General features: G+C 50.5%; 5 protein-coding genes across 5 annotated transcripts; 2 read left to right on the top strand and 3 right to left on the bottom strand.

Moving 5' to 3' along the window:
* Positions 1-941: 941 nt before the first annotated feature.
* BROUX77_006964 (uncharacterized protein) lies at positions 942-3443 on the bottom strand (the record flags this gene model as incomplete). Its single annotated transcript, XM_073752006.1, has 4 exons — positions 942-2788; positions 2868-3184; positions 3261-3291; positions 3368-3443. The coding sequence occupies 4 exons, from the start codon at positions 3441-3443 to the stop codon at positions 942-944; spliced, it is 2271 nt and encodes a 756-aa protein (XP_073603111.1).
* A 1846-nt stretch (positions 3444-5289) lies between these two features.
* Positions 5290-6907, bottom strand: BROUX77_006963 (uncharacterized protein; the record flags this gene model as incomplete). The annotated part of the gene is made up of 2 exons (XM_073752005.1): positions 5290-6320; positions 6394-6907. 2 exons carry the CDS (start codon positions 6905-6907, stop codon positions 5290-5292), a joined length of 1545 nt encoding a protein of 514 aa, XP_073603110.1.
* A 3594-nt stretch (positions 6908-10501) lies between these two features.
* Positions 10502-11847, top strand: BROUX77_006962 (uncharacterized protein; the record flags this gene model as incomplete). The annotated part of the gene is made up of 3 exons (XM_073752004.1): positions 10502-10593; positions 10645-10752; positions 10821-11847. The coding sequence occupies 3 exons, from the start codon at positions 10502-10504 to the stop codon at positions 11845-11847; spliced, it is 1227 nt and encodes a 408-aa protein (XP_073603109.1).
* Positions 11848-13386: 1539 nt separating this feature from the next.
* BROUX77_006961 (uncharacterized protein) lies at positions 13387-14373 on the bottom strand (the record flags this gene model as incomplete). The annotated part of the gene is made up of 2 exons (XM_073752003.1): positions 13387-14209; positions 14351-14373. 2 exons carry the CDS (start codon positions 14371-14373, stop codon positions 13387-13389), a joined length of 846 nt encoding a protein of 281 aa, XP_073603108.1.
* Positions 14374-15271: 898 nt separating this feature from the next.
* BROUX77_006960 (uncharacterized protein) lies at positions 15272-16155 on the top strand (the record flags this gene model as incomplete). Its single annotated transcript, XM_073752002.1, has 3 exons — positions 15272-15341; positions 15423-15656; positions 15734-16155. 3 exons carry the CDS (start codon positions 15272-15274, stop codon positions 16153-16155), a joined length of 726 nt encoding a protein of 241 aa, XP_073603107.1.
* Positions 16156-16375: the final 220 nt, after the last annotated feature.

Raw genomic sequence — 16375 nt, 5'->3', positions numbered from 1 at the left:
CTAGCTAGAAGGACCAGCTAAGCTCGTGGGACCAGCAGCCAAAAAGGAGGGGAACTCGAAGCCGCACGAAAAAGAGACGTTGCGTTAAATGAACCAAAGGATGGGCCACGGCCTGTCGCCGCTGTGCAGATTCAAGCTTGACTTGACTATATTTATCGTCTACCGTGCTGATTCAAGCTTGGGGCGCTTGTTTCGTGGGAGTTGGTGGTGGTGGTTCTTGTTGCGACTAGAGGACAAATTGGCGACAGCTCAATTGGGCTATTTGTACAAACAAGGATTGAGAGTTTGGTCTCAAGAAGCCTTGAAAACGAAGAATACAATGCAGCACAGCCCAAACAAGAGAGAGAAAAATCGCTGGTGGTGTCAAGATTGAGAGAAAAGAAGCTTGAAACGAGGAGGGAAAATTATACATGGAAAAGGAGAACTCAAGGAGGTAACTGCTGCAGTCAAATAACTCAGACTAGGTACTTTCCCTTATCAATCCACCTCTTTCTCTTGTCTTCTACATGGTGATGTAATGCTAGGAGCTACCTATTCGCACTCTAGCAGGCAAGTACTCAATGCGTATGCTTGACACACAAGTCACGAGGCCCAAGGCCCAAGGCACCAAAATATCATTCTTTTTCCTTTGCGTAGGTGCTTTGCTAAATAAAAAGCCTTTAAATATTCTCTCGTGTGTTACGTCGTGTGTTTCCACCTTACACTTGGTCATGATCTCTCCATGAGTGGGGTGCTCCTTAACCCTATATGGTTGCAACCCTATCTAACAGCAGCTCGGTTATTTCTAAACCGCACAAAGCTCTCTTGAGTTTGCTCTGGTTACTAACTACAAGTAAAAGGGTGGTGGTTGCTTTTGAGAATACCAGTATTCGTCTTCTATAAACCATACCATGAGCTGTGCTTCGTCATTAATAAAAATAATTTATTTTATTGTCAGTTTTCTAGACGCCATTATGTCCAGCATATTGGTGAACTTTTTGCTGTTGATGTGCTACAGCTGCGGCCTCGTCTTCGTCTAATGGCTCAACTCTTACCAGTATCTCCTCAAGTAGGCCCTCTAGGAACGTACCAACATCACGTCCCATGCCAACCGGTTCAGCCTTGTCGTAGTGATCAATTTCCTTGCACACATGTGCTAGCTTGTACACAAGCTTGCGTACCTTTTCATGAGCTGCTTCCGACCTTTGCTGCCTTGGCGTGACCTGGCCTGTTGATCTAAATGCTTGCTGCAGTCTTATTTGACGACGCTTCAAAGCTTCTTCTAAAGCCGGGAAAATGACGTCATTTAATGCATCAAGCTCACCATTTGTGGGTGGTGGCGCAGGCGGTGGGAATGAGGATGATGATGGCGTTAGAGGTTCCACAGGAGACAGTTGGGTCTTGGATTGCAACGCGTGGGTGACTACGCCCGTCTTATGGGGTGGTGCTACCGGTGTGATGTCGCGAGACTTTGGATGGGGGTTTGGTTGATATTGTTGCTGTGGTTGTCTGGATTGCTGAGGAGCATGTTGAGGGGTTGGGGGGCCACGGAAAGGTGGTATCTCAGCTAGACTGATTGGTGCAAGTTTTGGGGCTTTCGAAGGTATCTTGGGCAAGGCATTGGAGTTTGGTAGTTGAGATGTCGAGGGATTAGCATGTCGCGGGCTCACATTTGCATGCGAACGCGTTTGTGACGAGTGGCTTTGAGATTCGATTGATATTCTACTGGAATGTATAGGGACAGGTGGCTTTTGTTCTTCTTCTTGTTGTTGTCGTTGTTGTTTTTGTTGTTGCTTCTGGTGATTGTTCGGCTGAATTGCCGCAGCTAAATTCATTCTGCCGAGATCTCGCTGAAGTTCTTCTTGCAAAATTCTATCGTAGTCGGGAGATTGGTGCGCAGTTGGTGAATCATAACGGCTATTGCGTGTAGGCGTCTCGATCCAGGTCGGGGGCTGGACCGTGACTCTAGTAGGCGATGGTATAGGCTGGGGGTAATATGGCTTGGTTGGTGAAGACGCTGTAGAGTTGAGCACTGGTTGGAGAGGTTTCCTTTGGGGTGACGCTTGTTTCATTGTCCCATCAACTTTTACAGTATCTGAGGGGCCAAGATCATAATCGCGTTTCTTGGCGGGGCTAGTGGTGCGATTGCCATGGCCGTTTGCTGGCTCCAAGGGTCTTGAAGATCGAGAACCGGGAGTCGGGTTGGCGAGGGCGGAGAGGCTTGGTCTATGAACAACATTTCCACGATCACCTACTAACCGAACAGTACCAAAGTCCCACATGTCTTCGTCGACAGGCATGGATGAAGCGGCGGCATTTTCATCATGAGAGTCCATCATGTCATCATCATCTGTTTTGTGAGTTGCCGCGTAGCGACTGTATCTCTCAATCAGTTCCGTTAGGTACGAAGTTTTCTTAGCCTTCTTAATAAAGGGATGTCGGAGAAGTTCGCGCGCAGTTGGTCTCTCTTTCGGATCCCGTTGTAGGCAAACCTCGATAAAGTCTTTGAAGGTCTTGGTGAAGTTTCCTTCAAGTCTAGGAGGTGGGTTCTTGGGGATGAGGAAAAGAACTTTCATGGGATGGATGTCAGCATAAGGCGGCTCGCCATTTGCCAATTCTAGAGCAGTGATGCCGAGCGACCAGACGTCGGCTCTGTGGTCATAGCCGGATTGCTTGATGACCTCGGGCGCCATCCAAAACGGGGTGCCCACGAATGTATTCTTTTTTGTCATTGTGGCAGAAAGCTGACCAGACACACCAAAGTCGGCAAGCTTTACTTGGCCATTGGAGCTCAGCAGAACATTGGCAGCTGCATTCGGGAAACGGCAGTTAGCCAGGGTACATTTCTTGGTCGACGGGTCTCCATTATGCTAAGCCTAACAACCTACCTTTGACATCGCGATGCAGTTTCTTGTCGGAATGCAGATAGTCAAGCCCAAGAAGGAGTTCGCGCATGATGATGGCGATGTATTCTTCTCCAATCAGGCCCGGCTTCATAAGATCAGCACAGCTGCCGCCGGAGCAGAACTCCATGACAATCCAAAGCTCGGCGCCTTTGGCATAAGAGCCATAGTATTTGGTTACATAGGGAGACTGTAACTCGGAAAGAATGGCGATTTCCTGGATAATGTCTTCGACTTCGTCTTCGGCGCTTTCAATATCGATAACCTTGATGGCAACCGGTTGACCAGATCGTTTGTCAACGCTATTGCAGACTGGGTATTAGTACGGTTGTTTTACAGGCAGTACGGGGAGGGGATTCAATAGCAAACAAGACTCACCCCTTATAAACCTTTCCAAAGCTTCCACCACCTATATCCAGATTCACATGCCAGGGTTAGTAATGTTGCTACCACTACATGGCATGCTCGCAGTCAATGGCTCTCACCAATGCAGAACTCCTTAGAGTACAACAGCTCCGGGTCTAGGGCCTCGTTGCGCTCATCATAGGAGCGATCGGCCATTTTTGGTGAGCTGAGAAGCGCTCAGGTTCAGTGGTAGAGCGGTCCTGTTGGTAGTTCAAGTGGTGGGGGGGGTGAGATGCTGGGCCTTTGGCGTTGGACAATCGTGGTGTGGTTGTGCTGGTTTTGAGCGAGCGGTACCAAGTTAAGGAAAGTTGGCTGAGAGACGTATGGTGTCTGGAGATGGTCGTCTGGTTGCAGAAGTGTAGCAGTCGACGCTGTGTGTTGTTGCGTCGAGACGGGATGGGATGGGTTCTGGGGTCTGTCAACAAGACACAAACAATAACAGAGTACGTATGCACGATTGTTGTCCGGCAGATAAGTCAAAAAGAAAAATAGCTACCACAAAACGCGAGGAAAATAAACACCAATACCGAACTTTGCAAAGGCGGTGACGCTGAGGAACACAATGCAAAAAAAACTGCAACGTGCGGTTCCCACTTGATGCTGGGCTGGCGTTTTTTTCGCGGGTTAGACAAGCTTCCCAACAAGGTTTTGCGTTGCTTTGCCTTGCCTTGCTTTGTTTTGTTTACTTTTCGACCGAGGAGCGCCTTATTGGGGATCTCGAGATGAATAAGATTGCAGGGAAGTTTGCTCTGGACACAGTCGATGGTTTGTTCATGAATGGGCGCTAACGGAACCAGAGAAAAATGGGGGAATAATAAGAGCACTTATAGAGTGTGATGGGCCAAAAACAGTCGCTGGCGATGAACGAGCAGAGATTGAGGATATAAGAGCACGACAGCATCCGAGAGCCCAGGACAACAGCGCGGCAACGATGGAATTGAAGTTTGACAATGGAAGAAGAGACTAGACTGGGAAAGGCGTGACAAGAGACACTGAATTCCTGGGGAAAACAAGTGCCTCAAACAGGCCCAACCAGAAAGGCAGGCACACGCTGGTGCTCTCCTTCCATCTTTTACAGGCTGCTGAGGGAGGAGGCGTGGAGCCGTGAAGACGGCAGCACCAGAGCCGGAACCGCCTGCTTGTACTTGGGGTTAGAGTTGGTTGTGGTAAACGTGCATGTACATATCTAGTACTAACCACACATGGAGTTACATGCACAGCATCAGGGGAACTCATTCTCGTCTGGCACCGCAGTTGACGTAGCCACACCACCCAGTCAGATCGATCAAGCTTCACCGAGTTACATACATACATACATAGGTACACTCACACTATGTACATAGCTAACTACCTTGTTTGTATCTACATTTTCACTCACACCCAAATTTCTGCTTCTGCAGGCGCACTTCTCCCGCCACCGGTACTCCATCTGACGGTCTCACTAGCGGTCCCCTATCGTCCCAGTCTATGCCATTATTTGGGCTTGAATATCACAGAGTATACCTCTCACAGCCGTCTCTCGCGAGTTTTGGTATTCTTCTTCTCCCTTGCCGTAATATTCCTTACATCTTTGCCGTGTTTCTTTCTTTGCCCATTGCAGGCGCGGCATGTAGCACTCTATGTGTGTACATGCACACATAGATATATGTCTTAGGGTTTAGTGAAACCATGGCTTCAACAACAGTAGTTAGCCAAGAACAATAGTTAACCATCTACACAGTTAACTAGTTAGTTACAACCGACTATGTAGTTCCTTACAAGCAACCGAACAATCAAGCAGTATTATTAGCTTACCGTAGCTTTGTTTCAGTCCCTTACGTTACGCCATGCCAAATGGCTCACACGGTCCGGCTCTTTCCACCATGGTCACCCTTTGCTGTCAGATCACGAACAAAAAGTCCTATGCTACAGTAATTCCTGGGTTGAATGAAAAGAACATTGCAGCATATGATTAGGTAAAATGTCAGATTGATGCTACTTTTGGGCTACTGTAGGTTTCGCTCTAAACATATTCAACCATGACGGTGCCCTGTTTCAAACCCGCCTCTGCAATGGTTTGATCTAGGAGGTCAATCAGATCTTTGCCTTGGGGCATTTGCTTAAGCTCAAACTCAGCACCAGCAGCATTGCCCTCCAGGGGTTCAGCTTTCAGCCACTGATAGATCCGCTCAACACGGTCAGACAACGCGAATCTGCGGATAACACGTCCAGAAGCATGGCGAAACTGTATACGTGTAACCATGGCCGGGTTGTTTTCGGGCTCAACATGTGGCTGATCCAAGGCAATCTTGTCCCATGCCGAGAGTTCAGTAGCCACTGGCTCAGGCGTAGCTAACCTTGTCAACATGTCGGGATCAACGGCAGCTGGGGGTGCAGACGTTGTAGATTCATCGCCCTTTGTTTCACCAAGACTATTCTTGAGCGCCATCTCAAGCATTTCCTCCTCAGTCATGCGATCGAAATCAGGAGCCGATGACTTGCTGGCCACCTTGGCGACAGGGTTTTTACTGTTGGCCGATAGGCTGTAGCGGTCTAGAAACTCGACCAACTGGCTGTGAAAGTCGGTACTAGAAGGGAATGGAGTGCCACTCCAGACCTTGACCTGTTCGCCCGTACGGGGGTCGATAATGGAAACATGTGGGTAGAGGTCTTGGTTTTCATGTTGCTGGCCAGGGAAGTAAAAGGTAAGGTATTGTTCAGCAGCAACATCATCTCTGGCGTATTGGAGGAAAATAAAGTGTTCCTGGATCAGATCCTTGACTGCCTGGTCCCTCCAGATATCGCGATTCAAGGCCTGACAGTGAAAATTATTCATATCCTGAAGGTTGACTAGGATCCACTTCTTTTCATCTTTGCCTTCATCGCGGGCATCTTCCCAGCTCAGACGAGCCATTAGATCAAAGGGAGGTCGGAACAGTTGTGCAAGTCTTTGCGACCGAGAAGCACTCTGTCCGGTTTCTGGATCACGCGTTGCAGACGACTCGGCGGCAGTCTCGTCCCAGATAGACTGAGCAAAGGGGTTAGATGTGGCAGCTATATCGTGCTGATTAGTATTGATGCCTTTCTTCAAGCGTATCAGTGCCTGGTAGTTTAGAGCGTAATTTACCTTGACGTGCGCGTCGTCTGCGATCCATGTCCGCCAAAAAGTCCATTTGGCCCGCATCTTGATCGTAATCGTTCCAACCAACTAGAGTTTCGGTGCGACTCGCAATGGGAGCTCTGATGTCATCGTTGCCGGCTTGGCCATGATTCTCGGCATATAGCTCTTCCTGTAGCCGCTTGGCCATCGCAGCATCTTCATCGGCCTGCGCCTGTGCTGCTATCTGAGAAGCCAGGGCATGATCATTATCGTGATCAAAGCCATGGTCCATTTCGAGATTTGACCCCTCATCGCTGTCATCGATATGAATGACCCCATCTTCATCTTCGCGGTGGCCTTGCGACGTGGGCTGGGGGCGGCTGGAGAAATTGCTGACTGCATTGAAGCTATGGTGAAGCTCGGGGTTTTCGTAGTACAGCTGGACCGCAGACTCAAGGCTGCCTTCTGCCATGCGCAGGTAGCCCTCTGCTACGGCCTGGGTCATGCCCGTTATATCGGAAAACAAGGCTATGTTATCCATGGCGAATCGAAATCGAAGGGGATGGTATGCTAGAGGAAGAAGAATCGGAGACGATCAAAGGTCACAGGACCAGCCTTGAGGAAGAGTTGTCGAGGAAGCGTGGATGGTTGACTGGCTAGGCAGGCGACCGTTGAAAAAAAAATTGGTTGCCGGCTGAGACGTTCGAGAGGCAGGCGGTTGCTGTGGAAAGCCTCGCGCAATATTTTTCTACTCAAAAGGGCCAATGTGGATGAGAATGAAAGGCAGCAACGGGTGTATTGTATAGTTAGTTGTATAGGCCTAAAAGTACAAAGAAGCCCTCAAGGCACGTGGATATTTGACAACAAGAGTTTTGAAATTAGGAAAGAAGCAGCCTGCATCACTGGGCCTCGCAACAGGGACAATGAGACTCGTTTCTAGATGGAAATCGAGCTGAGAGCAAATTGACTGTAGACCATGGGCCAAGTCCTAAGGCTAGAAGGGTGTCTGGAGAGGAGCTTTAAGCTGTGAACTGAGCATATATCGAAGCCCCTCCTTGGACTCTTGACTTGGGTTCAAGTGACGCAACAGATGATAATGCCTAGCACGGAGTTGCTGGATCATGTGACTGACTAAACACAGGTTAGGGTCTGACAGATGCAAGAAATGAAATGGGTACAAATGTGCACAGTGATTTTGCACTGGTCAAAGGACGCCAGACGAGATCCCAGGATGTGCAGGTTAAAAGGCCGGCGGAGGGATTGTGTTGCACTTGTACAGACAGGGTCTTCTCCCTATGACGCCTTCATATTCGTATTTTGCTACGAGTTGCATTTTGCTTATTTGCAGTTCAGCTTGGACTTGCAAGCTTGTAGCTATGTGTATGTACGGCATGACTACCATTGAGTGAATAGTTGGTTAGTTGTACTACGAGCAAGTGTCCCGGACTCGGAGGCGGCCTGGGAATTTGTCACTGTTTGCATCAGGTCAGCCATGGCACGCATCCGGAAGAACATCGGGAAAACACAACACTGGTGTCTTCTACATGATTCTGTTGACGTCTGTTGGTTGGCAGGAGAGGGAGGGCCTGATAGCGGCCAGTCCGCATCACGTATACTTGTGTACATCTTGTAACTAGTTATAGTTAGCTAGTTACATACAAGTCGGTAGCAAGTATGCTCAGGTACCAATTATGTACATGGAATATTCTTTTGCCAGCCGACAAGGCAGGTCATCAACGCGACATGTAGCTGGCATGCTTTAAGTTTTCCAAAAGAATGATGGATAGTTGGCGACGTTGAATATAGGCAAGCCAAATCAAGATAGATATTAGCAGCCGTTCGACAGCGCAAACACGGCATGTCATGTCTGCTGCATGGGTGTTCGTCACGGTGCCCTAATACCAGTCCCTGTCCTATCACAATCGATAAAATACACCAGCCGACAAGCCAGGGCGGCGAAGCGACGATGAGAGCAAGATCGAGAGGTCGAGGGCTCCTAGCGAGCTGCCCTTGAGGTTTCATCAAAGCCACTCTGCAAGGAGCTCGTTGGGCAGGGTCACGGCTTGTGCGAGTCTTCAAGAAGGGCGGCCAAGTCCAGCCCAGGACCCAGAACTTGAGTCTAGTGTACTACTAGCTGAGGCCATGCAGCTTGGTGCTGATTTCCATTTTCGGCGGATTTGCCCAGCGTGGGTTCAGGCCAGCAGCTGGGCTCAGTGGGCTAGATGTGCTTGGGGAAGCCTCCTTGGGCCGCGTGCCTTATCTGCTGGGTTCCCTATTTTCGCAGTCGGATGCATCACCTGTGCTGTGATGTGTTGCAGGCTCCCTACAACAAGCATGCATCGAGTAACTAACTATATAACCATCTGCTGTGATATGCGTCTTTGTTTGCGGACGGGCTTAGTTATTCAATACCAGACTAGTCCTTGTACTTGATACTATCGAATGTACCAGTACTTGCTGGACAAACCCACCAAAAGCCTCTTGCCCCCATCTCCATCTCGTGTGCCTTGATTGTACATACATTCGCTCACTTCTTGCTTTCCCCACCATCAGATTTCCGCCAATAATCGTCGTGGGCCGTGCATTTTTGGCGAATCCGATTTGTAGCCCACAAAAGCACCTGCAGCCACTTGTACCAGTACAAGTGTATTCTCGTGCTTGTGCTTGCCTGCTTGTCTCGCTCTGTGCCGGCTTACCCTCCCCTCCAAATCTTGCTGCAGCGCAGCTGACGCCGTCTACCTGCGCCAAATCACCTCTGTACCAGTACAGCCACGCCTGTACAGCGCCTATCCAACAGCACTCCCGCCACTAAAATCCCACTAAAATCCAACGTTCTCCCGCTGGACAGGCGCCCCCGTCTTGCCCTGCCCTCCCACTCACTCGCCCGCCCGCCTTCCCTGCCAAACAAACTCTTCCTTCTCTTCCTCTTTTCTGGCTCGTTTCCCTCCTCCAATCTGCCAAAATTTTCCCCTTGTCTTCTTCGCATCTTTTCTTCACTTTTTTTTTCTTTTCTTTTCTTTCGCGCACACTTCTTTTGGTGGTTTTGTGTCTTTCTGTGATTGAACTTGTGTGTTTCTGCCTTCGCTCAAAAGTGAGTTTCTCGTGATACCTTTTTACTTCTTTTTTTCCCCTCGTCTGCTTCGCTTCATCTCAATGCCGCTTCGACCCTTCAGCCCGTCTCTTCAGAGGCCTTGCCAACATCCCACCATCGTGATCATACATTCATCGCCACCCACCCAGCAAATCATCACGACCAAGCAGCCCAACACAGATGTCCCTCCAGGTCTCATCAGCCTTGCCACTCGACACATCTCGGGCTCTTGCGGCTCTCTACTTTCCCCAATGTCACCAACAGGCCAAGCTCCGACTCACCCAGCTCGATATTTTTGTTGCCAGCCAAAATTTTCCACTCCCCGCTCCGTTCTCAATGCGCTTCCCACCCACCTTGTCAATCCATCCCACACCTAACGAGCTACCCCTCCATCAACCACCATCCTTATCCTTGCTATTGACCCGCGCTCTGGACCTGTTCTTCGTATCCGAAACCATCCACTATCCCATTATTGCTTGAGCTTTGCTAGATGCATTGGTCTCAAACATCCTGCTCGTCGAGGCCAAATCACGAGCAACCAAGCTGCTGTCATCGATCTGTTGTCCATGGCCATTTGGGCTGATCAGCCGTTCCGCAAACCAAGTGGGATCGTCCGGCTGTGTCACACTCTCGCTATGACACATCTCCACCCTTTTTTTTTCTCCATCTGACCCTATTTCTGTCCTTCAACCCGTTGCCCAACGTCTTATGCTAGCAAGCGTCGCCAACATTGAATTGCCTGCATCAGCCCAATAATTTCCTGCTTCAAATACCGCATTCCTTGTGCAACCCACACTGAAGATGGCCCAGACGCCATGAGAAGTGTTGATTGTGTAACCGCTCTTGCCTTTGACGTCCTAGTATCTTGTTCTAACATGTTCGCCCTATTGCCAGGTTCCTGATTTTATCTGCTTATCGGTGTTTTTTGGGTTCTTTTCGATCGAAATTCCTTCTTTTTTTCTTTAAGGTTTGTCACTCTCTTCAATATCCGGTTTATACAACTGCCTTTTCTAACCCAAATCTTAGTTTCTTTGAATTGTCACTATGAGCTTCCCTAACCCTGCCCCTACTGGCTCTCCTTCGGAGATTGCCCCCATGGGTGGCTCCTCTGAGCAGCCCGCCAAGAGCACCCTTTGGTGAGTAACATGTACTCCAATCCGGAGACTCATGTTCTAACACGTATTCAGGATGGGTGAGCTTGAGGCTTGGATGGACGAGAACTTCATCAAGGGTGTCTGGATGAGCTCTGCTGGCGAAAACGTTCAAGTTAAGGTCATACGCGACAAGTCCTCCGGGTATGTTTACTACAACACATCACCGAGCAAAAGCCCACAACACCTATATGCTAATTTCGAGTCAATAGCGCTGGCTACTGCTTTGTTGAGTTCCAGGGTCCCGAGGCTGCCAACAAGGCCCTTGGTCTGAACGGCTCTCCTGTCCCCAACTCCTCCCGTGTTTTCAAGCTTAACTGGGCTTCGGGTGGTGGCCTGGTCGACCGCCGTGATGACCGCGGTCCTGAGTTCTCCATCTTCGTTGGCGACCTTGGCCCGGAGGTCAACGAGTATGTCCTGGTCTCTCTGTTCCAGGCCCGCTTCCCCTCTTGCAAGTCTGCCAAGATCATGACCGATGCCATGTCTGGTCAAAGCCGCGGCTATGGATTCGTTCGCTTCTCTGATGAGAACGACCAGCAGCGCGCTCTGGTTGAAATGCAGGGTGTGTACTGCGGTAACCGTCCCATGCGCATCTCGACTGCTACTCCCAAGAACCGCTCCCATGGCTTCGGTCACCACAACATGCCTAACCAGGGTGGCCCCATGATGGGTGGCGGCCCCCAGTCCCAGATGGGATGGCCCATGCCCTTCAACAACGGACCCTACGGCAACTACAACCCTGGCAATCAGATGAACCAGTTCACTGACCCTAACAACACTACCGTCTTCGTCGGTGGCCTTAGTGGCTACGTTACCGAGGATGAACTCCGCTCCTTCTTCCAGGGCTTTGGAGAAATTACCTACGTCAAGATTCCTCCTGGCAAGGGCTGTGGCTTTGTCCAGTTCGTCCACCGCCACGCTGCGGAAATGGCCATCAACCAGATGCAGGGTTACCCCATTGGTAACTCTCGCGTTCGTCTGAGCTGGGGCCGCTCGCAGAACAACTCCGGTGTGGGTACCCCTTACCGCCCCGCTCCCCCTCCGCCTCACTACATGGGTGGTGGACCTCCCTATGGTGCCCCTCCTTTCGGCCCCGGCGGCCCTGGTGGTGCCGGTGCTGGCGCCGGTGGCCCTATGCCCCCTAACGGCGGTGCTGGCGGACCCATGAACGGTGCCAACCCTGCTGGTCCCCCTCAGGTACGCAACCGTTCCCCCCACCCAAGTATACACAGCGCTTAATGAGCAAACCTGCTAACTTATCTCTTAGTAAACTAAACAAAATGTCAAGCGTGCTTTTTCTTACGCATCTGAATGAACCATGACGATGGATGTCCACCAACTCGGAGCGCTTATCCCCCTTTTTTCCTTTTGTTTCCGAATATTCTTTCGTTCTTAGACAACCCCTCCTCCAAAGCAGTTATCACTTTACGGCATCTGGGTTTTTGCTTTCGTCATGTTCACCATGGTTGTACGACGACCAGGGGGCTTTCTCGTAACGGCGTTCTCGAGTTGTTTCTGTTCTCTTATTACGATCATAGGATCTATGTATTCAGTCAATCGTTGTTTGTTCGGATCGGGGCGCTTTACATTTGATTCTCCTAAGGCTTCTCGATGAGCAGTCGCAGTATTTGCTTTTCCTCTTTTCTTTCCCTCCCTCCCCCTCCTCTACCTTCTATTCAATTTTCCTTTGTCTCTCTACCAAGTCATATTTCTCTTTCTCGCCTTACTTTCCCTGTCTATTGAGATCCTTTCAATCTGTTCTGTGTCTTGTGTTAATAAGAGTGCGTCCCTTGATTTGTTGTGTTGCCTTATTATGTTTGGCATTAGGGATCTATTGTGACTTGTACAATCGCTCCTTTAAAGATGGTTGTCCTTGGTGGATTAAATCTCAAGTCCGCCTCTTTTGATGTTGAGCTTTTGCTATGTTCTAGTTACATGTTATCTTTCTTGAAGATTTGTCTTGCCATTCTCTTTGCGTACTAACACCTTCCTTGCATTCATTTTACTACTGACTTGCTTTTTTTCTTCTTTTTCTTCTCGCCTCATTTCTTGTCCCATGGTCTCGAGATTCTTTTTTTTTGCTCCTTTATTCTGATCTCCCCCCGAGAACCTTCCTCCCCTCCTTTTACCTCATTCTTTACTGGCGTTTTGCTCTCTTTTTGAACTAGTTCTCTTTTATCGATTCCATGACATCACGGCGTCCTTGTCTTTTGGCCATATCCTGTGTGGAGAGGGAACAATAGTGACCAGTAGAGAGGAGGAATTAACGGAGCCTTTTTTAACGTTAATTTTCTTTTCTCTAGAGAATGGATACTTGTCAGACATTTGATTGCATTGCTCTTTGAATCGTCTTGTATCTATAGTGTGGTCTCTTTGTTTTTTTTTTTTCATAGTAGTGAAACCACGATACCTTTGGCGTAGTCAACATGCGAACCAATGGCTTGAAAATATCGAATATATGAAGATCGTAAGAAGACGTTAAGTAAAAACCCCAAATCATGCCCATAACAAAGTGACAAAAAGAATCGAAAGAAGCCGCCAATGGACTCGATCAAAGAGTAGACGACCACGAGAACAGCCACTCCGGGGGTCCCTTTTTCTTTGTCAACAACTTTTATCTTTTTTTTGGTATGCCCAAACCCCATGAAAAGAAAAACTGGAAAAGACACAAAAAAGCAAAAGAAAAGCCAAGTACCCAAACATCGTAGTCAAGAGATGTAAACGCAACTCCACACCAGAAGTCCAACCCAGGACATCACGCTCTATATCCCAGCCAAATCAGAACTTGGGACGACGAGTTCGGCCGGTGTACTTGGTGGTAGCCTTCACGACACGGCCCTTGCGCTCCAGGCGTTCCTTGCGCTTGACAATCCACGCCTTGCTCCCCTTCTTGGCCTCGCCCTGCTTCCTGTTGGCGCCAATCTTGCGCGGGTCTAGGACCTGGACGCCATCCATGTCCTTGACAATGCCCGTGATATCGCCGCCGACATCCTGCGTTGCGGTCGCACCGACTGTCAGGACCAGGTAGAGCTTGACGTTCTTGGTGCCCGGGTCGTCCTCGAGAATACCAGCGCCGAAGCCAGCGCGCACAGCCGCCTGTGTAATCATGGAGCGCTGGACGTCGTTTTTGGGGTAGAACTGGCAGACGGCGCGGCCGCCGCGGCGGATAGACGCATATAGGGTGTTGAAGAAGCGGGTCAGCCGGCCCTCGGGCGACGTGTCGCTGCTCTCGGCAGCGCACAGCCACTGGATGGCCGAGATGCTGATGGCGGCGTCGAACGAGCCGGCGCGGAACGGCACGCCCTGGCCAATGTCGGCGAGCAGCAGGTCGCCCTCGACGTCGCGCTGCAGCGCAATGTCCAACATGCTGGGCGACAGGTCCATGCCGATCCAGGTGTGCGGGCCGCCTTCTTCGGGGCCTTCGGCGGAGAGAATCTCGCCGGACAGACCGCTGCCGCAGCCGACGTCGAGAATGAGAGAGGGCGTTTTGAGATCGAGAAGCTCAAGCGCGCGCCGGGTCATGGAGGCTTGAATGTTCTGGATACGCGAGTTGGTGGTGTATTTGCGCGCTTCGACGTCATCGTAGTGGATATCGGCCGCGCTGGAAAAGGAGTTAGTATTCAAGGTCTATAGATGTAATACGAATGAGGGCAGGATAGCAAGTCCAGAACATCGTAGCGGCTGGAACGAGGGCAAGTAGACGCCTGATATGACGGTGTTTCGAGACATGTGGGGTCCTTACAGCGAGTCTTCGGGCCTAGACATGGTGGACAAAGTGGGCGTGTTTCTGTGCGAGTATGAAGATAGTACCGAGTCTCTCGTAAAACCTCAAGAGAAAAGCCGACTAGGTAATGCCCTACCAGCAAATGAGCCGCGGTGTTCAAGATCGAAACCGTAAGTCGTCGTCGAGATACAGTCGGATCAAGTCTCATTCGTTATCGATAAGCCGCAAACTCTCTGGAATTTTTTAGGTGGGGTCAAGTGTATCTGCCGGCTTGGGTAGAGGGTTAGCTATCGATAAGAGCCGAGGGTATGACAGCGCAGGCTTCTAGGGTTGAGGAATATCCAGGGCCATCGGATGATCAGCGGGCAATCCCAGGCTCACGATGTTGGATGTTCACGCAAGGCGGAGGGCGACAGGCATGGTAAATGTTGCAAATCTCTGGACCACGGCGACTCTGTGGGCGTGATCGACGGCACTATTCTTGTCAGAAAACGTAGAGCTACATACAACATCGTCGCTGCGCTCAGACGTCAGACGTCGCGTAATACAAACGACAACTTCGCATTGGCTGGGGCCCCACTCCCATCAAGCTATGGCTGTGTTAATTTGGGTGGGCTGTATCGATTGTTAGCTACCTGTACAGTAAATCAGGAGGCTGATAGTGAGAGCTCTCGCCTGCCAGCTTCCAGCTCGGAGCCCTCCGCAACCCCTCTGCGTCCGTCTTCCTTTGCGACTGCTGCTACCTGAACCGGCGACCCCATCCCTTTATTTTTCCGCGTTCCGCATTTCTTGCGCTAGGCTTTTCCTCGCGCGTCTCCCCACGCCTCGACTGCTTCCTTTGCCTGGCTCGCTTCTCCTCCGCGACAGAGCCTGACGACCATCGCAGAGCCGCTTCTCGATCGCCGACCCCGACCCTCGACGCCTTTCTCGCCGGCCAACATGTGGATTTTCCCGTTAGTCGGCTATGCCGGCTCGGTCTTGGCCTTTGTTTTCCTGACTATCGCTATTGGTATGTTGTCAAGCCGCTGCCAGCAGCCCGTTTAAAGACGGACCATGCTCTTCTCGCAACGGAAGCTGACTGTCTGCGCAGCTACGGGCCTGTACTATATTTCCGAACTCATCGAAGAACACACGGTTGTCACGAAGCGAATCATCTCCCGCTTGATATTTGGCGTCATGGGACTGCAGGTCTTGCTGATGCTCCTGGACGGCTTCCCCGTCTGGCTGTCTCTCCTGACAATTGGATCGCACGCCGTGTATTACGGCAACCTCAAGCGGTTCCCCTGGGTGAATATGGCGAACCCGACCTTCCTCATCTCGATTGGTAAGTAGCTTCCCACAGCAATCCATGCGCCATGGGCAAATGCTAACGATGGGTGCTCGGTGGCTGTGTGCGCCTAGTCCTCGTTCTGACGAACCACTTCCTCTGGTTCCGCTACTTCTCCAACTTCCACGAGATTCATCTCAAGAAACAGCTCGCAACCGGCTCCATGTACGACCCGCCCGTCCTGCCAACCTTCCCGCAGGTCGCGTCCTTCTTCGGCATCACAGTCTGGCTCGTACCCTTTTGCCTCTTCATCAGCCTCTCGGCCAACGACCACGTGCTGCCGACAATGGCCACGAGCAGCCACATGGCCACTGCCAGCTCTAGTGCCGGCGCCGACGATGCCGGCGGCCGCAGCAACGGCCTGGGCATCCCAACGGGCATGGGCGCGCCCAAGCGCCAGGGTATCTTCAAATCAATGATTGACGGCGTGCGGACTCGAGCGGGTGAGATGCTGAGCATAGGTGGCAATAAGCGCCGAGGAAGTCACGAGTTGTAAGGCCATACTGGCCTTGTCTTGCTGCTTGATATCACAACATATATAGACTGCATGTGAACAGGATACGCGCCCTCCTGAACCCAAAAAGAAAATCCTAAACTCAAAATCAACCAAAAAGAGCAAGATCTATTCATCTAGTAACATTTGCAACGCCAATCTGCCGCGAGAGATACCAAACATATCAATCCCCTAGGCGTTCTACTACTAGTAGTACTATCTA

This window comes from Berkeleyomyces rouxiae (assembly GCF_048999995.1).
Source record: "Berkeleyomyces rouxiae strain 22BRR77 chromosome Unknown BrBRR77_ptg000009l, whole genome shotgun sequence".
NCBI classification, from domain to species: domain Eukaryota; kingdom Fungi; phylum Ascomycota; class Sordariomycetes; order Microascales; family Ceratocystidaceae; genus Berkeleyomyces; species Berkeleyomyces rouxiae.
Note: the sequence above shows the minus strand (reverse complement) of the source record. Positions and strands in the feature narration are given on the sequence as shown.